The sequence below is a fragment of the Mobula hypostoma genome, chromosome 3 (genome assembly GCF_963921235.1).
Source record: "Mobula hypostoma chromosome 3, sMobHyp1.1, whole genome shotgun sequence".
NCBI classification, from domain to species: Eukaryota; Metazoa; Chordata; class Chondrichthyes; order Myliobatiformes; family Myliobatidae; genus Mobula; species Mobula hypostoma.
Window position 1 is genome coordinate 197337851 of NC_086099.1, and position 17826 is coordinate 197355676.

Consider the following 17826-nt stretch of genomic DNA (forward strand, 5'->3'; position numbering starts at 1 on the left):
ACATTTCTATGACAACAAGGCTTAGGCTACTAAAATGTTACATCTGGTCAATCTTGCTGTATGCTTCTGAAAAATGGACTATAACACCAGAACTCCAAAGAAACTTAGAAGCAACAGAAATGTGGTTTCTTAGAAGAATGCTGAAAATATCATCTAGAGATAGGGTAACTAATGAGACAGTACTCCAACGTACCCATACAAAAAGACCTTTAATGAGAACATTAAGTGAGAGGAAACTTAAATTCCTGGGCCATGTCATCAGAAAGGGAGAAATAGAATTCCTTACATTACAAGGCCGTATGCCTGGGAAATGCGGTAGAGGAAGGCAAAGAAGAAAATACATGGACATTGTGAAAGAGCTAACAGATCTAAGTGTGCGAGATATCATTGACTCTGCGTGGGATCGTCTGATACGGAGAGCCATGATCGCCCAAGCGTGTAACGCACAAGGCACGTGAAGAAGAAGATAATACACTGGTATAAAACAATATTAGTTTGGCACAGGCATGGTGAGCCAATGTTCGAATATGGTCCAAAGGTGCAGCTAGTTAGTAAAGCTGCTGCCTCACATCTCAAGCAAGCTGGGCTCAATCCTGACTGTTGCTGAAATTTGCAAATGATCTCTGTGACAGTGCCCCACCCTGATTTCCTCTCACATCCCAAAGGTCTACTGTTTGGTAGATTCACTGGCTGTTGCAAATTGGCCGTAAGGTGTAGGGAAGTGACAGAATTTGTTGGAAGTTGATGATAAAGTATTTCATATATCTGTAATATACATGTGAAGAATGAAGTGTAATTAGCATACAAGTAGCATAACTGGGTATTTGATGATCAGTGCAGACTTGGTGAGCTGAAGGATGGTGCTTCCGTGCTGTATGACTCCATGATATCTTTCCTGCAATTAAAGTTTCCACACTAATACCATGTATGATCTGCCCAGTTTCAAAATCTCAATAAAAATAGTGCTAAGATTTGAAATTTCACATTACATCAGCCAGTGATGAATTGCACAGGAAATATTGAACACACAGTAAACATATCAATTTTGTTTCTATACTTGAGGCATATTTAGAATTGATTGCCAGAAATATATTCCCATTAAATCTCCTGTATATTACAGGCATGTGAAGTATTTGAACAATGGGCTTAACTTTACTTGGATAAAATCAGCTCCTGATAAAGCATACAATTAACAAATTAAGATTAAGGACAGAGCAAGTTCTAATTTTCCAGCTGCTATATTATTCGATTTGTGTATCACGGAGGAATTTAGTTCCTTGGATTTACTCCATGAGGGGAAATCACTATGAAAACAGCAGGATACATGGACTAATTAACAGCAGCGGAAACCCTCTTACCATTGTGTGGCAAGATAACAAGGGAGTTATGAACTTGCCAATGTGATACGTTCAGCAGTTTCTCCCCACTCAACAACTTGACGTTTATAAATCATTTTTAATGCAGCAAAACAAGTTAAACATGTCATATTCATTTTTAATGATGACCCTCATCTCATCATTCACAGAGACTTGGAAGTTAGAACATAGAAGCTGGAGCATTGCAGTCCACAACAGGTCCTTCAGCCCATCATGTTTTTGCTGACTTTTTAACCTACTCTAAAATCAATCTAACCCTTCTCTTCCACATAGCCTTCCATTTTTCTTTCACCCATGAGCCTATCTAAGAGTCTCTTAAATGCCCCAAATGTATTTGCATCTAATGTCACCCCTGTCAGCATGTTTCATGCACCTACCACTCTCTGCATTAAAAACTTACCTCTTACATCCCCCATTTACAGTGACCCAGGAAGTAAACTATCCTTCTTGCACGTGTTTGAGAAAAAAAAGGGAGAAGCTGGGAAAAGAACTCTCTGGAGGGAATTTCAAACCAAGGACAACTTCAAACTCATTATCCATCTGCTTCCAACCTTTCAACTCAATGACATTGTAGGTGCTGTTATGTTCCACGCCACATGGTTTACCCAACAGAGAACTCTTTTATATAATTTAAGCAATTGTGGGCCACAGTGTTGTAGACTGCTGTCATCTGTCTTTTGTAGGCTTCTTCAACTTATGACACATCAGAGCACTAAAGAAAACAGAAACGCGCTTGAAGATTTGGGTTTGTACTTTGCAAATCAGTCACTAGATGGCAGCAGTGACTAAATAGTAAATCCAACCTGTTCGAAATAGAATTTCCCACAGTTTCTCACAGACACACTTTCCTGGATACTGGAATGAGTAGTTCATAGCTTTTATTTTAATGTAACTACACCATGTTGTTTTCTCACTTTCAAATTTCAAAGTTCTGTTTTGTGACTTACTTGACGGGCTATCTGGTCTTCGTAGTGGTCATTTGGGACACTCGCAATCATCGTAGCTTGCAACGAGAGATCAACTCAAGACATGTCTTTCTAATTATAGCCATGAATAGCTTATGGACAATATGTTCTCAAATTTAGAAAGCACTGACAGCAACACAGCAACGTTCATCTTAAAAGTCAAGTGAGAAGGTCTTCCATTTGGTTTCCTGCAAGAGTTAACTCCTTTTTTAACTGTACGTTCTTGCTCCCTAAATGTTACATGCCTGGAAAGTGATTGCCAGTGCAGGGTTGGCTATCATTAATATATTCTAGCAAGACCCAGCGATGAAGACCACCGTTAAATCTATTCAACAGGAATCTCTTATGCCAATTGATGGAACAATGACAGAGGAGCTGGCCAAATAATAATTTCACATTCATATACTAGTTTGCATAACAGGAAAAATCATCTGTTTATGTGAACCAAAGCCATTAAACTGTTCTAAACAGGAAAAAATACCTTCGGTTTTACTTCCAAACAAATTGCTTGCTTTGGCATAAGCTTGGGAATCACAGAACCGAATAGTTTATCATGGCAAAAAAGGATAACTTCAGACTCACTCACACACATAAAACACAATACACTAAATATTCCCCTTATAGTCAAAAGACTTATTTCAGGTCTCAAGCAATCCCTACTTTCAATTGGAAACACTGCTTTGGCCCTCACATTGCCATAAAATAGAAATATAATTTACTGCGAGAGAGGTATGGATAATATATGGATATGCCATGGCTAGGAGATAGTCTTACCAGTGGTTTCGCAATGTTAAAGCACATAGTACAATTAGCTTCTTGTTGCAAAGCATATTGTCACAAGTGAATGTCTCCAAGGCACCCATGTACTACATGAAAAGAATCGCATTATTGTTGAGTGATAAGTTTGTCGAGAGTATGTTTATAGCGACTACATTTTTCACATGATTAATTTTGACAGTAGCTATAACTTGTTTAAACAAAACTAATTGCATCGCTCGTGTGCCAAAAAAAAATGCCTCTACTTATCCCGCCTGGGTTTGCTTGACTGAAATTATTTTAACATTCTGATTTGTTTTTTAGTCATGCAGCAGGTTTTAAATAGAAGTCCAGTTTTAAAATGCAGGAGGACAATAGAAGAATGAAAGAAGAGGTCTTAATATGAGACTTCTTGCAAAGTTTAATAAAGGTGTAATATAACTCATAGCTTGGGTTATTTATGAATTGAACTGCTTGTTAAATACATTGAACTTTGGGTGACACAATTTGGAATGTGCATGAACTTAAAGAGCTTTCACATTACATCACTGGTTTAGCTCATCTCCAAAGCCATTAACCTCTTGTGACTAAGTTATGTATAACTTCTGTTGCTTGGGTCACTGGGTTTTCTATCAGTACACTGGGGGTTGCTGTTCTCTATGGTTTTCCCCACAAGTCTCCAAACCAGCCACTGCCTGTGTATGCTGAGTCTCTATGCTTTCCATTAAAGATTAAGCCCTTTCTCTTACCTGCAAACTTAATGTATTTTTACATTAGCAAGGCCAGCATTTCCCATCGTTAACTACACTGAAATCAATGATTCTGAACCACCTACTTAAACTACTGATGTTTCCCTGTTGAAATATGTATTTCTAAAATGCTGCTGGACTTGGACACTGATTTGATGAAAGAAGAGTCATTTATTTCTATCAGGACATTCTTCGACTTAGAGGGGAATCTGACGGTGATGTAATACATAAAAAATGCTGGAAGAACTCAGCAAATCAGGCAGCATCTATGGAAGGGAATAAACAGTCCACGTTTCCAGCCAAAACCCTTCATCAGGAAATATTGACTTGCTGTGTTCCTCCAGCATTTTGGGTCTTGCTCAGGATTTCCAGCATCTGCAGAATCTTTTCTGTTTTTGACAGTGATGTGGACACATACACCTGCTGCCCTTGTAGCTGTCAGTAGTGCAGGTGGTAGGTTTGTAGAGTGCTGTTGGAGATTTTGAATAACTACGGTGCATTTTGTAGCTGGCAGACACGGTGTGAAAATGGGGGGTGGGGGAGACCCAATGTTTACAGTGGTGAATGGGTACCAACTGAACCAACCATTCCAAAAAAAATGATTTCAGATAAGGGTCCAAATCTATTTGTGATTGCATATATTTGCAACACATTCATAATTGCATGTCAATATCATTCATTACACATATGAGGGAAGAGAGGGTATGAGGGTATTGGATGGGAAAAAAGGCCGAAAAAAGAACAGGGACTTGAAGATACGTTGGGAGGATGAACTAGGGGAATAATGGGAGTTTTGTGAAAGAGCACCTGTCTATGGTAGTACATTTAGAAACAGAAATCCAAAGTATACTGCAGATATTGAAAATCTGAAATAACACAAAAAAGCAGGCACAAATGAAACAGAGTTACAGTGCCAAAACAGTAGCACTTCAGCAGAACTGAGAATTAAAGGAGAAATTGAGAAATTAAATAAGAAAAACAGAGTAGCACAGTAATGCAGTGGTAGGAATTAACACTATTACAGTGGCAGCACCCGTGTTCAATTCCTGCAGCTCCTTGTGACCAGGTGCTCTGGTTTCCTCCCAAATTCCAAAGACGTATGGATTAGTAGGTTAATTGGATGTAATTTTGCCATAAGGGTCGAAAGGGCTTGTTACTGTACTGTATCTCTAAATAAAATTGGCTGTAATGGAGAATCGGAAGATGAACCAGGAGTTAAAAGAGTTTGAGTGACCTGAGAAATCAATGGAACTTGTTTGTCCTGACGAAGGTTCTCGGCCTGAAACGTCGACTGTATCTCTTCCTAGAGATGCTGCCTGGCCTGCTGCGTTCACCAGCAAATTTGATGTGTGTTGCTTGAAATTCCAGCATCTGCAGATTTCCTCGTGTTTGGGAACTTGTTTATGGAGGCTTAGGTCTTTGGTGTAGATGAGGGCTAATTGTTCACTGATTATTTAGTAAATAGCTCTTTTATGAAATGTTAGCAAAGATGGCAAGTCATCATTTATTAAGATGGTGTTGAGCTGCCCTCTTGAACTGCTGTAGTATTTCTGCTGAAGATACTCTCACTGCTTTTGGGGCCAGTGTTCCCAGATTTAGACTAGTGATGGTGAATCACTGGCAATATATTTCTGAGACAGGTAGGCGTGTGGTTTGTAGGAAGACCTGCAGAGATGGGAGTGCCCCATTCATCTCCTGCCCCTGTCCTTCATGAGGCAGAAGTTGCTGGTTGATATGACATTGTCAGACTAGTGACCATAGTGTATTTGCAGATGGGACAGATTAATAGGTTATGCACTATAAGGTGTGGATATTAGCACAGAGAACATTAGAGAAATATTGATCAAGTCAAGTATCATCTGTGGAAAGAGAAACAGTTAAGGATTCAGGTCTGACACCTTTTATCAGAATGGATTAAAAATAATAATTGGAGAAGCCTATCCACAAGAAGATCAAGAAATCAGTTGAGCTTTATAGATGAAAGTCCATGTATCTTAATCTTTTGGACTAGTCTACCATGTATGCCTTACTAAATTCCGTATAGACAATGTCTGTCTGTCAGCCTTCATCAGTCATTAGTTATCTCCTCAAAAATCTCAATTGGTGAAACAAAATTTTCACTTCAGAAACCATGCTGACTCCTTCAGATCAGACCCTGCCTTTTCAAGTGTACATTGAAGTAAAGCTCACCAGGGGTTAGTTTACCTGGCTCATTCCTGCTGTCTCTCAGAAACAAAACATCAGCTATTCTTTAGACTTGGGGCACTTTGCCTATGCCTAAAAAAGATGTAAAAATCTCTTTCAGGGCCACTGTTATCTCTCCCTTGCTTTTTGTAATATCTTAGAAGAGAACTCATCGGACCTTGGAGATTTATCAACTTTTTTTGTATCTCAGACACCCAACTCCTAACAGCTAACACCTCCTCCTTTATAGTGAGCCCCTGTGTCCCTCCTCGAACTCACTATCATTCACGCCCTTCTTCTTAATGAAGACAGATGAAGAGTATTCATTTAGGCCCTTACCACATTGCTCAGCTCAATATATAGATTATAGTTATTCTTTCCCTGTCTATCCACTTGCTTCTGATATTTAGAAGAATGAGGGAAGGATCTCATTGAAGCCTACTGAATTGAGAAGCCCAGATAGAGTGGGCGTGGAGAATTTATTTCCTATAGTAGAGCTCAGGACCAGAGTGCACAGCTTTAGAATTCAAGAAAGTCGCTTTAGAACAGAAATGAGGAGGATTTTCTTTATATGAGGAGGATGAAGGTGCTGAATTGGTGGAATTGATTGCCACATATGGTTGTGGAGGCCAAGTCATTGACTATATTTGATAGGTCCTTGACTAGTAAGAGTGTCAATGGTTATGGGGAGAATGCAGGGGAATGAGGTTGAGGGGGTTGGTAAATCAGCCACTATAGAATGATAGAGTAGACTTGATGGGCCAAATGGCCTAATTCTGCTCCTATGTTTTATGGGCTTATATACCCACAGGATCCCTTGGGATGGCAGCCAGAATGAAGGCTGGAACTAAATCCTAGAACACAGTCGATGTTTGGGGTAACTAGGTTGAACGGTTTCACTTTGGCTGACATTCACCGAAGGAAATTTGTCTCATGCAGAGTCTTAATCCTAGTGTGGCCCTTGTAGATGGCGGCAAACAGCTGCGGTAGGTGATGAGATTTAACTTGGACATGTGAAAAGTGGCTCTGCCCCAGCATACAAATTAATGCCAAAAAGCCTAATCAAAGGCCGGTTAATCTGGCACGATATTGCTATCAGTCACTCCAGCGAACGATCTGGACGCTACTTATGGTGGAAATCAGAACTATTTTAAGAACAAACTGTATGGGCTTTCGATTATATGATGGATTCATCTGACTTGCTGGTAAATGGAAACCCGGACGCTATATCTTTAAGAAATTCCGATAGATGAAATTATACCCAGTGACATGCAGATCCAGCAAAGGCATTCCGTCAAGTCGGTGTCTCTCACTTCCTTGGATTTCATCCCTTATGAGTGTTACCGGAGGTCATCCGAGCTCTTACCGTATAAATTAGCACGGGCTTTATGGTTACCAAGATTATTTCTTTGCACAGGGTAAAAAGAACGATCCCACTGTATTTTAGGAATGTAGCTTTGATTTTGCTAAAGTCCATTCCCAAGATTCCCCACATTGCATAAACTAGCGCTGTCATGCCAAGCGGCAACATGGAATGTAAATACTGGAACTGTCTCCAATGGGAAGCTTTATAAAACTGTATACCATTTACGTGGGAAGATTGCAAAGCCTGTTTTTTTGGGAAGGGTAAAATTTAGAATACTTTTAGCTGATCAGCCGGTGACTCAGAACAATTAATCTTGTAGAAGAGAAAGTGCAGAAATAATTATGGGTCTACCCGTAACCAGGTTATGGAAGAAGCGTTTAACAGAAAGAAAATTGCAGAGATCTTCTTCCTGTTACAATTCTAATAACGGCATTGTGGACCCCCATCTGGATGTGATGAACTGAAGCACATTCAGATCATGTTCATTCGTTTAAGCGGTTCGAAGAATTATCCTTTCAGAAAACAAGTCAACTTTGACTTGATGATTAAGCTACTCACTTTGCTCAACTGCAATAATCTTTAAGACCGCCAAACAAGGTGGCAGACTCGAAACCCCACAAAACTACCGCACGTCACTACAATCCCCAGGCACAACTGCTGGTAAAGAGTCGAAGGGGAAGTTTTAATGTAAACAGGTCAATTAGAAATAAAGGACTCTTCGGAGCCGCCATTTCGACTCTTCAGTCGAGTGACTTAGTATGTCATTCTTGAGTAGATTTATTTACTTACTCTGCTGATACTGTCTGATTAAATAATGTGATAAAATGTACACGCGCCACCCACGGAGCTCTGGGCACTGGATAGCATTACAGTTCACAGAAAACAGTAAGAAAATATTAATACGCAAGACTTGAGAAATTGACACTTATCAAAGCGATTTCAATTAAAAAGTGCAATTCAAATCTTTCACGTGACTGTAAGGGTTAGTCATACACCGCATCGTGTGATTTAATTCTTGTCATTTTACTTTTGAACACATTAAAAAATATTAAAATTGCCTTAATTAAGCACCCAACAGCGCAGCTGGATTAATCACGTACAGACACTCAATTTTACGTTTACATTGCCTTGTTAAACTTGAGAATTCTATAAAACCACGTGCTGGCCTGCTTTAGTGCTGAAGGATGCTTTGGTGATTAGCGAGACTGGCCTATAGAGATGGGACTAACTGTCCCTCTCTTATCTTGATTGACAGTCTAATACTGGACCCGGGGGCATCTTTTCAGTACTAATGTGCAGCCTTCCCAATTACTTTTAAATTATCCCTAATCTGCCATAAAATTACGTGTGTATTGGGCATAGTTTCTTTTTATGTCAGCCAAAACTGCTAAAAGGAATAAAATGCCCTTTTATGAGGAGCGTACACTTGCCTGAACAACGCTGCCATTCCATTTATCTGCTTGCAACTATAGTGCAGGCAATTGCCGTGGAGTTTTTTTTACAGCTTGTAGTCTATAATACTTGTTCATCGCTTCAATTAGGAGCAAAAAAGAGAGGGCTTTGTAATGCAATTGTCTTGCTAAGGAGAGCGCCTTAAATTGGAGGATTATGTGAGCTAGACCACCTGTAGGGCATTCATGGGCATTTCTATATGTCCGGGCCTATGCCTTACTGCCTGCAGTCTGGCCAACAATACAGAAAAAGCTGTTTAAAAGACTGTTCTGCGTTCCCTTCATGCTCACTAACTGTTACAACTAGTCTCCCCGTTTAAAACGAGTTAAGTCTCAAAAACGTCCATTTTAATTCATTTTAAGGCACCACGGTGGCCAACGGCCTTGAAAACAAGCGGGAACCAAGGACTGAAGCAAGAAAGACCGGGGGGGGGGGGAAGTACTTCAAGCTTGGAAAGGAGACATCAAAGTTATTTCATTCAAAAGGCTCACTCCTACAGATTAACCCCATTGAATTGGCCCTCGTTTAAAAAATTATGTACTCAGCCCGTGGGCAGCCAGGTAAAAAGTTCAACAATTACCAAAACAGTTTTTCGCCTAAACTAACATCCCTCGACATGCTGCCCAAAAGTATATGTACGCGTTTCCTGCAGAAATGAGAGCCTCGGGAGTGTTTGCAAACGTGATTAAATCAAAAGTTGTTTTATTGTCAAAATAGAATAATTGCTTCAAATATTTCTGGTGCTCTGGCTGAAGCAACCACTAGACTTTTTTAATACAAAAAATTTACATACTCTGTATATACTTCAAAAACACTTTTTGTTATTTACACAATTTACAAGTTTGCGTTCATAGTACAAATAATTATATAAATACAACTTTTGCAAGAAACCCGTATTACATGGGATATATATATATATTTTTAAAAAAAACAGGATTTTAAGGCCGGTTGTTGCACCCAGTATGTTAAGATGTGTCAAGTACGCCATTTTTGTCCCTCCGTTTTAAGTTACTTTAACAGATGCCAGCAATTAAGAGGACTCAGTCTTTGCCTGTACACAAAACTGCCGACAGTTTCTTTTAAAAGTTCCTGCTCGTGAGCACATTGCTGTAGAAAATCATTTTCCTTCCACACTTGTCCTGTGCATATAAAAAGAAATTAAAATGATTTAAGAAGAATTAGCGACAGGCACCGTGCTCTGGTCACTCCTTCACTTCTGACTAATGGATACCATTAGAGTTCATTAACATGTTAATAAAGATGCTGGACAAGAATCATGGGGGGGGGGGGTGTTGAAAGTCTGTGCGAGGAGATGTCAAACCTGGGATAACGGCACTTGCTTGGGGTAAGACATGGAACTGGCCGTGCCCGATCTCCAGGTTAAGCCGGTGCTGGCGTCGCTGTACATAGAGCCGCCGGTACCTTTGCTACTCCAGCAACAACGCGTGCAGAAGGCCCTCCAAGATTCCAGCGTCTTACCCGACCAGATCCAGACCCCCGAGGTGATACCCACCAGCAGACACATAAAGTACTTAAGCATGAAGACGGCGTAGTCCGGCTTCCTGACCGCTTCCCCGCCTCCACCGTGCTGCTGCGACGGATCTCCCGGGCAGTGGCAGTTGTGGCTTACCTCCCAGCTCGGCCGGTTGTGTTGCTCGTAGAAGTAGCAGGCTACCACGATGGTGGCGGGAACGGTGTACAGCACGGTGAAGACCCCGATGCGGATCATCAGCTTCTCCAGCTTGTCGGTCTGGGCGCCGCCGCCTTGCTTGATAACCCGGCGGATGCGGAAGAGGGAGACGAAGCCGGCCAGGAGGAACATACTGCCGATCAGCAGGTAGATGACTAGCGGCGCCAGCACGAAGCCGCGCAGGTTGTCCAGGTTCTGGTTGCCAACGTAGCAGATGCCGGCCACCGGGTCGCCGTCCACAGAGCTGAGGGCCAACACAGCGATGGACTTGACGCTGGGCACCAGCCAAGCGGCCAGGTGGAAGTATTGCGAGTAGCCGGCGATGGCCTCGTTGCCCCACTTCATGCCGGCGGCTAAGAACCATGTCAGGGACAGGATGACCCACCAGATGGAGCTGGCCATGCCGAAAAAGTAGACCAGCAGGAAGACCACGGTGCAGAGCGCCGGTCCCGTTGTCTCGTAGTGAACGTGCTGCTCGGAGCCGAGCTGGCGGCGGCCGCAAGCCACGCTCTCGTGGCCGGCCACCAGCCGCACCAGGTAACCGGCCGACACGAAGAGGTAGCAGGCGGAGAGGAAGATGATGGGCCGCTCGGGGTACTTGAAGCGCTCCATGTCGATGAGGAAGGTGGCGACGGTGGCCAGCGTCGAAGCGAAGCACAGCACCGACCACAGGCCAATCCAGAAAGCGGCGAAGCTCCGCTCGTCTGCGCTGAAGTACGGGTCGTGACACGGTACAGCACAGTTGGCCAGGCGGCCGGTGCTTACCCGGTTATAGAGTGGGTGCCGCTCGCTCTTCAGCTGCACCATGGGCGATCGACACTGGCAACCCGCTTGACACGGCGGCGGCGGCGGCGCCGGACCCGCTTGGCCCGGCTCCGAGTGGGTCGGCCGCCCCGTGGGTTGGAAGGGAGCGGCGGGCGCGGCACTGGTCAGCTCGGTGCGGTTGTAGTCCATGCACAGGGTCCCATCGGGACTGTCCTGGCGAGGCAGCCTCTCGCACCTCATTCTGTCGGGCCAGGCGAAGCCATACTGCCTCATGAGCGGCGCGCAGCCCGCTTTCGCCCGCTCGCACACGCTGCGGCACGGGGGCAGCGGTTTCTTGTAGTCCTCCAGGCAGATCGGCGTGTACATGCTGCACAGGAAGAAGCGCAAGTCGGCCGAGCACTGAATCTCGACCAGTGGCCAGAACTGGTGCACTTCCAGGCCCGCCTCGTCCTGCGAGTCGTGGTTGAACTGGTTGGGCATGTAGGTGTAGTTGTAGCCGATACCCTTACACAGGGGCACGGTGATCTCCTGGCAGGATAGCTCCTTGGCGGCGGCCCCGCTCGATCTGTGCAGTAAAGCCAGGGCAGACAGCAGGTAGACCTCCAGCAGGCAACTCTCCATGTCTTCAGCAGCCTTATTCCGTCTAGTCTGGGCTTTTTCCTTTTTTTTGTTCCTGAATGCCCGGCAGACTGTTTATAAACACCAATATAGATCCTTAAATAAACGCAAAGTGCAAATGTCCCCCCACCCCCCCTGTCCCTCCTCCGGATCTCTCAGCACAACATGCGGATCAGATTCACATTTAACTCCTTCAGACTTGGCAACGCAGCTACAGTCCACCGCATGCAGAGGCGACAGGCAGGAGCGATACAACATTAGCCCTGCAGGCGTGGGATCAAGATGGCTGTACACGACAACAGCACCTTTTCTTAAAATAAAAAAAAACTTCACACAGTCCCTCTTCTAACTTTTTCCTTGCTTGGAAGACTGGGATTTCCCTTTCCTTTCAGACGGTCAGTGGGAATCGCAAGCGACGCCGTTGTGTACCTTGATGGTAGATTGTTTTTACTGCTGCACAGATTCTCGCTTTTTCCCCCCTCTTCCAGCTAAAGAATAGCTCTCGAAATAAATTTCAGCGCCGCGACTCATTAATGATCGCTCAATGTGCTGGGTGCTTGTGACTGTTCTGTATTTATAACACGAGGCAGGCCAAATCCCTCCCCCTTCCAGCTGCGCGTTACCAATCGGGGGGCGACAGGGGCGGGCAGATCCCACGTCTCAAATCCATCCATTCTCGCCAAAGAGGCGAGATGCAGGGTGGTTGTTCCCAGAGGGTCTGGGCGTTTAGCAGGTTAATTTTCGCTTGTTAGGACATCGCAGGGGTTGTCTTTCTCCCCTCCTCGTCCAATGCGAAGTATTTCGGTTTTTATCTTAATTGAAGCACTGATGTTTCTTTTGGCACTGGCTGTGTTTTCACGCCAGGGTTGGAATTGTTGGATCATAAAACGGGAGCCCAGGTTTGTCGAGAAAGCGAATAACAATTTTAAAAAAAACACACGGAATATAAATAAGTGGCGGGTTTCACTTCTTTTTCTGGAAGTGGAAGGAAACTTCAAACTGAGCGGAACGTATTTCAGGGCAAATGGAGAGAGATCGCAAATAAATGCTTGAATATCCAGCCAATCTTTTGTAATCCTGCCTGTCTCGGTGCATTGCTCAGTTTGAACTTAGATGAGTTTTAGCTGGGCTTTTATGGAATTTAGTGTATGCGCTAAAAGAAATCTCAGTTCGCTCCTGTTCCGGATGAATTCACTTTACTGGTCAAGTTTTAAGTTAGAAGTTACATTTATCGTCTATATTGAATTGTTCTTGAAGGCGACGACACTTTGCCCAGGTTATTTGGTATACTGTTAACATATCAATATCTACTTATAAAAGCGCAAACCAACTGGCAACAAAGATCACTTGAACGTACTTTGCATTCGGGTGGTGGTTAGGCTAAGGTTACCCAAATATTGCATCTTTTGTTACATTTCCTCTCGCAAAAACAGTATATATTTATAACAGTATATAGTTCCAAAAAAGCTGCTGAAACTTGCAATGCGCCGTTTCAGCCTGAAATCTCCAGAGTCTTGTTAGATTATTAGAACCATGCCAGTAAACATGTCTGGAGCATGCATGTAGTCCAAGGTTGGATATCTTGAATAGTTAACTGCACTCGTGTGTTCACTATATTTTAATTTTTTTTTCATTCTTGTAGTTAGGGGCCAATTATTTATCATTCTGTTGCACCCCTCCATCTGAAACTCAAGTGAGTGTGAATCATAATGTTTCTTTTGTTTTTTTTTGCAGGAATATTACAAAGTCTTTAGGTTAATGATCCTCACTTCTGTAAAACATGCAGAGTATGATCCATTTGCCTGTGATTAATAGGAACCATGCTGCTCAGACATATTACTACACAGAGAGTAACATTAGTAGCAGCTCAAAAATAGCATGGGATTACAGACTGCGTGAGCGACTGAAGACTCTATTCTTGAAGACTTAATCTTTGAAGCAATAATTTAACAATTGTACAGTTTTGAAGCATGCTATTTGGATGGGACGTGAATATCAATTCTGGCATTTCACTGTGTAAATCAGGAATATGTTACTAAAATAAAGTCAATAATAATTATTCTGTCATAGCATGACAGAACCAGTAAATCTACTGAGTGGGAGGACATTTACCGTAAGGGGCGCTGCTCAAAGCAAAGAAAAAGCCCTATTAATTAAATGGCAGCTTCTATACTAATCACCAGCTGCCATTAATTTCCATGTCGTGTGTCGTTTTGGGGTAATTATTATGAACTAAAAGTTTATTGATTTAAAATCTGCTAAATTAAAAGTGCAATGAAGATCAATACTAGACTTCCGTTATGGTTTCAGGCTGCGTTGCTTTATACACTGTGTAAGATGGAAAACTTCCCAGTGTTCCCAAAGTAAACCTCTGAAAAGTTTTTCTGCAGTGTAGTCAGAGTTGATTCCTCACTCTAAGTTTAAAGTGTTATGTATTTCTTCAGAATGAAAGGTGTCAAGTACATCAGTGGATTGTTTCTTAGTTTTCTTTGGATTAATTATTACAGTCAAACAGAGGACAGTTCAGCACAATTTGTATTCAGCCTTGAGGTAGGTCAGATAAGATTGCATAGTAGGTGGGAAACTACATTTGCTATCAAAACTCTTGTATGATAGGATTAGGTTTAGAACTAACTGTTCAATGAAATAGCTTTCTCAGTCGCAAAGTCTTTCATCGCACCTTCAAAAGAATAAGGGAGAAAGTTTGCAAAAAGTCAGGAAGAACAACGTAAAGGGAAACTCTAGGAAGTGTTGTCCCAGATTATTACAAACCCTGACTTTAGAAAACTCTCTCTGACTGTATCGTGGTTGCATTAATTTAGAAGTTCTTGCAGTTTGTCTACAAATGGTTAAAGGAGCCAACTCAGAAAATAAGGAGAAAGATTCATTTATATTAATGTACTATTGTTACTCAGCAGGATACACTTTGAGTACAGTACTGGGTTAGCTTCTCCAATATTTATTAATTTCATATTGGTTGAGTGTAAAATGTTCGCAAGGTCATTAGGGAACTTCCTACATTTTCTCAAGCGATTCCTTAGTGTCCATGAATAGGTGCTCAGATCATTAATTAAAAATCTCTTCCAAGGGAAAGTGCTTCTGATAATGGAGTGCTGGATATCTGCCTGGATACATGCTTTTGTTCCTTTAATGACATGTAAACCCATACCCTCATAACTTTATGATAAGTGTGTAATTAAATTAATCAAGCTGACATCTGTGCCTGGTGAATAAACTGACTGATTTGATTGCAGTTTGTTGCTCTACACACCTTTGAGTTATTGGGAAAATAGCAGGCTTAACTGAAGAAAAAAAATGGATTTGCAATTAGTCACAGTATTTATGCAGGTTAAGAAGAAGAATATTAAAAAAGGAAGAAATAGAGAAACGAGTTCTGAATAGTGAGCACTGAGACAGGATTATCAACTCAATTGTCAAAGACTACCAAGCTGAAGTAATCAATATACTTTGATTTCTATCTAAAACTCTGTATCAAAAAGGAATCACAAGTATCTGAATTAATTTGTGTCTGTTGGAATCAGGAATTGCAGCTTTTAGAATATTCAAAAGTTAGGACATACAGTATCAATTGCTTTGGAAGTAATGTGTTACAATGTTGTAATTCTTGCTTGTGTTTGTGATTAATAAGTTTGGCAAGCAGACAGAGAAAGAACAGTGTCTAAAAATGTTCCTTTAACATTAACGGTGTCTTCAGTGAACAGTACATATAATTTAATTTAACATTAACTTCTCTGAAAACCTTTAACTTGGTGTTTGTGATGTTTCAATGGTATCATACTCACATCTGAGTATTCCCATTCTGAACAGGTGACATATAAGTATTTCACGGTGGAGAAGCTGTCCTTTGGAAGTGATGTTAAAATCTTCTCTCTTATGTGAACATAAAAATCTCATAAATGAAAATCAAAAAGTTGGAAATCTGAGATAAAAAAACAGGACTGCTGCAAACATTTAGTGGGCCAGGCAGTGTCCATGGAACAAGAAACAGAGTTTATGTCTCAGGTTAAGTACTCTTCATCAGAACTAACATGCTGAATGTTTCTAGAACTTTGCATTTACTAATCCTGTGGCTATGTAACAATATTCCTCATGCAAAATGACTTATTTGGTCATATTTCCACATCTGCTTATGACATAGAAGGAGGCCATTGTGACCCATGGAGTCCATGCCAGCTCACGGAGCAATCCCGAGTCCCATTAATTTTCCCTGCAATTTATTCTCCCCATAATCCCACCAATTCCCTCTAGATTCTGCCCTCACCAGGGGCAATTTACAGCAGCTAATTTCTCTATTAATTTGAATTTCTTTGGGGTATGGGAGGAAACTGGAGCATGTGGGGGAGAGAAGGAGAACATGCAAACTCCACACAGGTAGACTGGGAGGTCAGGACTTAAGCTGGACCTTTGGAGCTGTAAGATAACAGCTTTACTAGCTACAAGGCAGCACTACTATCATTCTGCTTATGGAACCATGTTGTGCATCTAATTAACTGTCCCACACTTCCTACAAAGCAATAATAACTACCTTCCTAAAGAATCTGACCAACTAGAAAATGCTTTGGGATGTCGCAGGAAAAATGGGTGTCTTGTTACACCTTTCATGGCCAATCTGAAAAACCAACTCCATATACATTTATATACACAGAATATAAATTATATATTAATTTTCCATAAATATATCATATTGTGGAAAAGGAGTTGTGCAAAAGCAAGACATTAGTGCAAAATAATCACAAAACACAATAAAAAGTAAGGCCACAGTAGTGTAAGAGGTGATCCATAGTGTTCCATTACTGAAGGAGGGTTAGGAGTCAACAATGTTTGTCCCTTCTACATATCCTGAAAATCTAACAGTGGCATGTATAAACTTAAAAATTGACTTAACACAAATCACAATTTGAAGGGGAGAATTCCAAATTTCTACTGTTCTGTGTGTATGGCTGTGCATATTAACTTCAAACGTCCTTGGAAAAGGAAAGACGTTATAGAAAAAGAAAAATGCTCTATTTTTCTCTCTTAATTGTGAAATAGATTAATGTTATTGTTTAAGAGAGTTGCCGAGTTTTAGGCTTGGGTGAAATCCCAGCTGGTTGAGCAAGGATTGTGTCCATCTGCTGAGGTGACAGATGATACCAACAGAATTTCCAGCATCAACAAAATTTGCATAATTATAGTGTGCTGTAGTCACAAGAAGCTTTTCATCTGGGGGTCTGAAACTAGTATGCTGTTATTATTATAGGACATTAGTAACTTAAAGGGGGTAATGAGAATAAAGTTTAACTGGCGGAAAATTTCATGGAAAATTTGTTGGCCCAAGCTACCAGGGGAAGGGGTTGACATAGGTACAGCAATGCCATTTAAAAGATACTTGGGCAGGTTCATGGATAGAAACATAGACATAGAAAACTACAGCACATTACAGGCCCTTCAGCCCACAATGTTTTAATAAGAAAGGATTACTTGTAAATGTCTGCAAGAAAATGAATCTCAAGCGAGTATATAGTAACATAAGCATATTTTGATAATAAAATTACTTTGGACTTTGAACTTTCGAAATAGGACTAGCTTAGGAGAGCATTTTGGCTGGTAGAGTTGAGTTGAGCTGAAGAAACTATTTCTGTACCTTATGACTTTATCAACTATGACAATGGTGGTATGAGCTATTTAACCTGTTAACGAACAGCAGAACTTGGGGTTTTAAGCTCCCTTGTTCCCTCAAAGTGGCAACACTGGTAGGATAGTGAGGCAGGGCATAGAATATAGAAGTGGAGCTGTTACATTGCAACTTTACAAAATACTGGTTAGACCATGCGAGGAAAATTGCATGCAGTTCTAGTCACCAAATTATAGGAAGAATGTGGTGATACTGGAGAGGATGCTGAGG

The 17826-nt window shown here is 41.6% G+C and overlaps 1 protein-coding gene across 1 annotated transcript; it reads right to left on the bottom strand.

Moving 5' to 3' along the window:
• Positions 1 to 8229: 8229 nt before the first annotated feature.
• On the bottom strand, positions 8230 to 12451 carry fzd8a (frizzled class receptor 8a). The gene has a single exon (XM_063044376.1). The coding sequence runs from the start codon at positions 11922 to 11924 to the stop codon at positions 10164 to 10166; it is 1761 nt and encodes a 586-aa protein (XP_062900446.1). The 5' UTR covers positions 11925 to 12451; the 3' UTR covers positions 8230 to 10163.
• Between the last annotated feature and the right edge of the window lie 5375 nt (positions 12452 to 17826).

Bases quoted from the DNA above. Each gene is read 5' to 3' on its own strand.
- fzd8a (XM_063044376.1), bottom strand. From the start codon at position 11,924: ATGGAGAGTTGCCTGCTGGAGGTCTACCTGCTGTCTGCCCTGGCTTTA.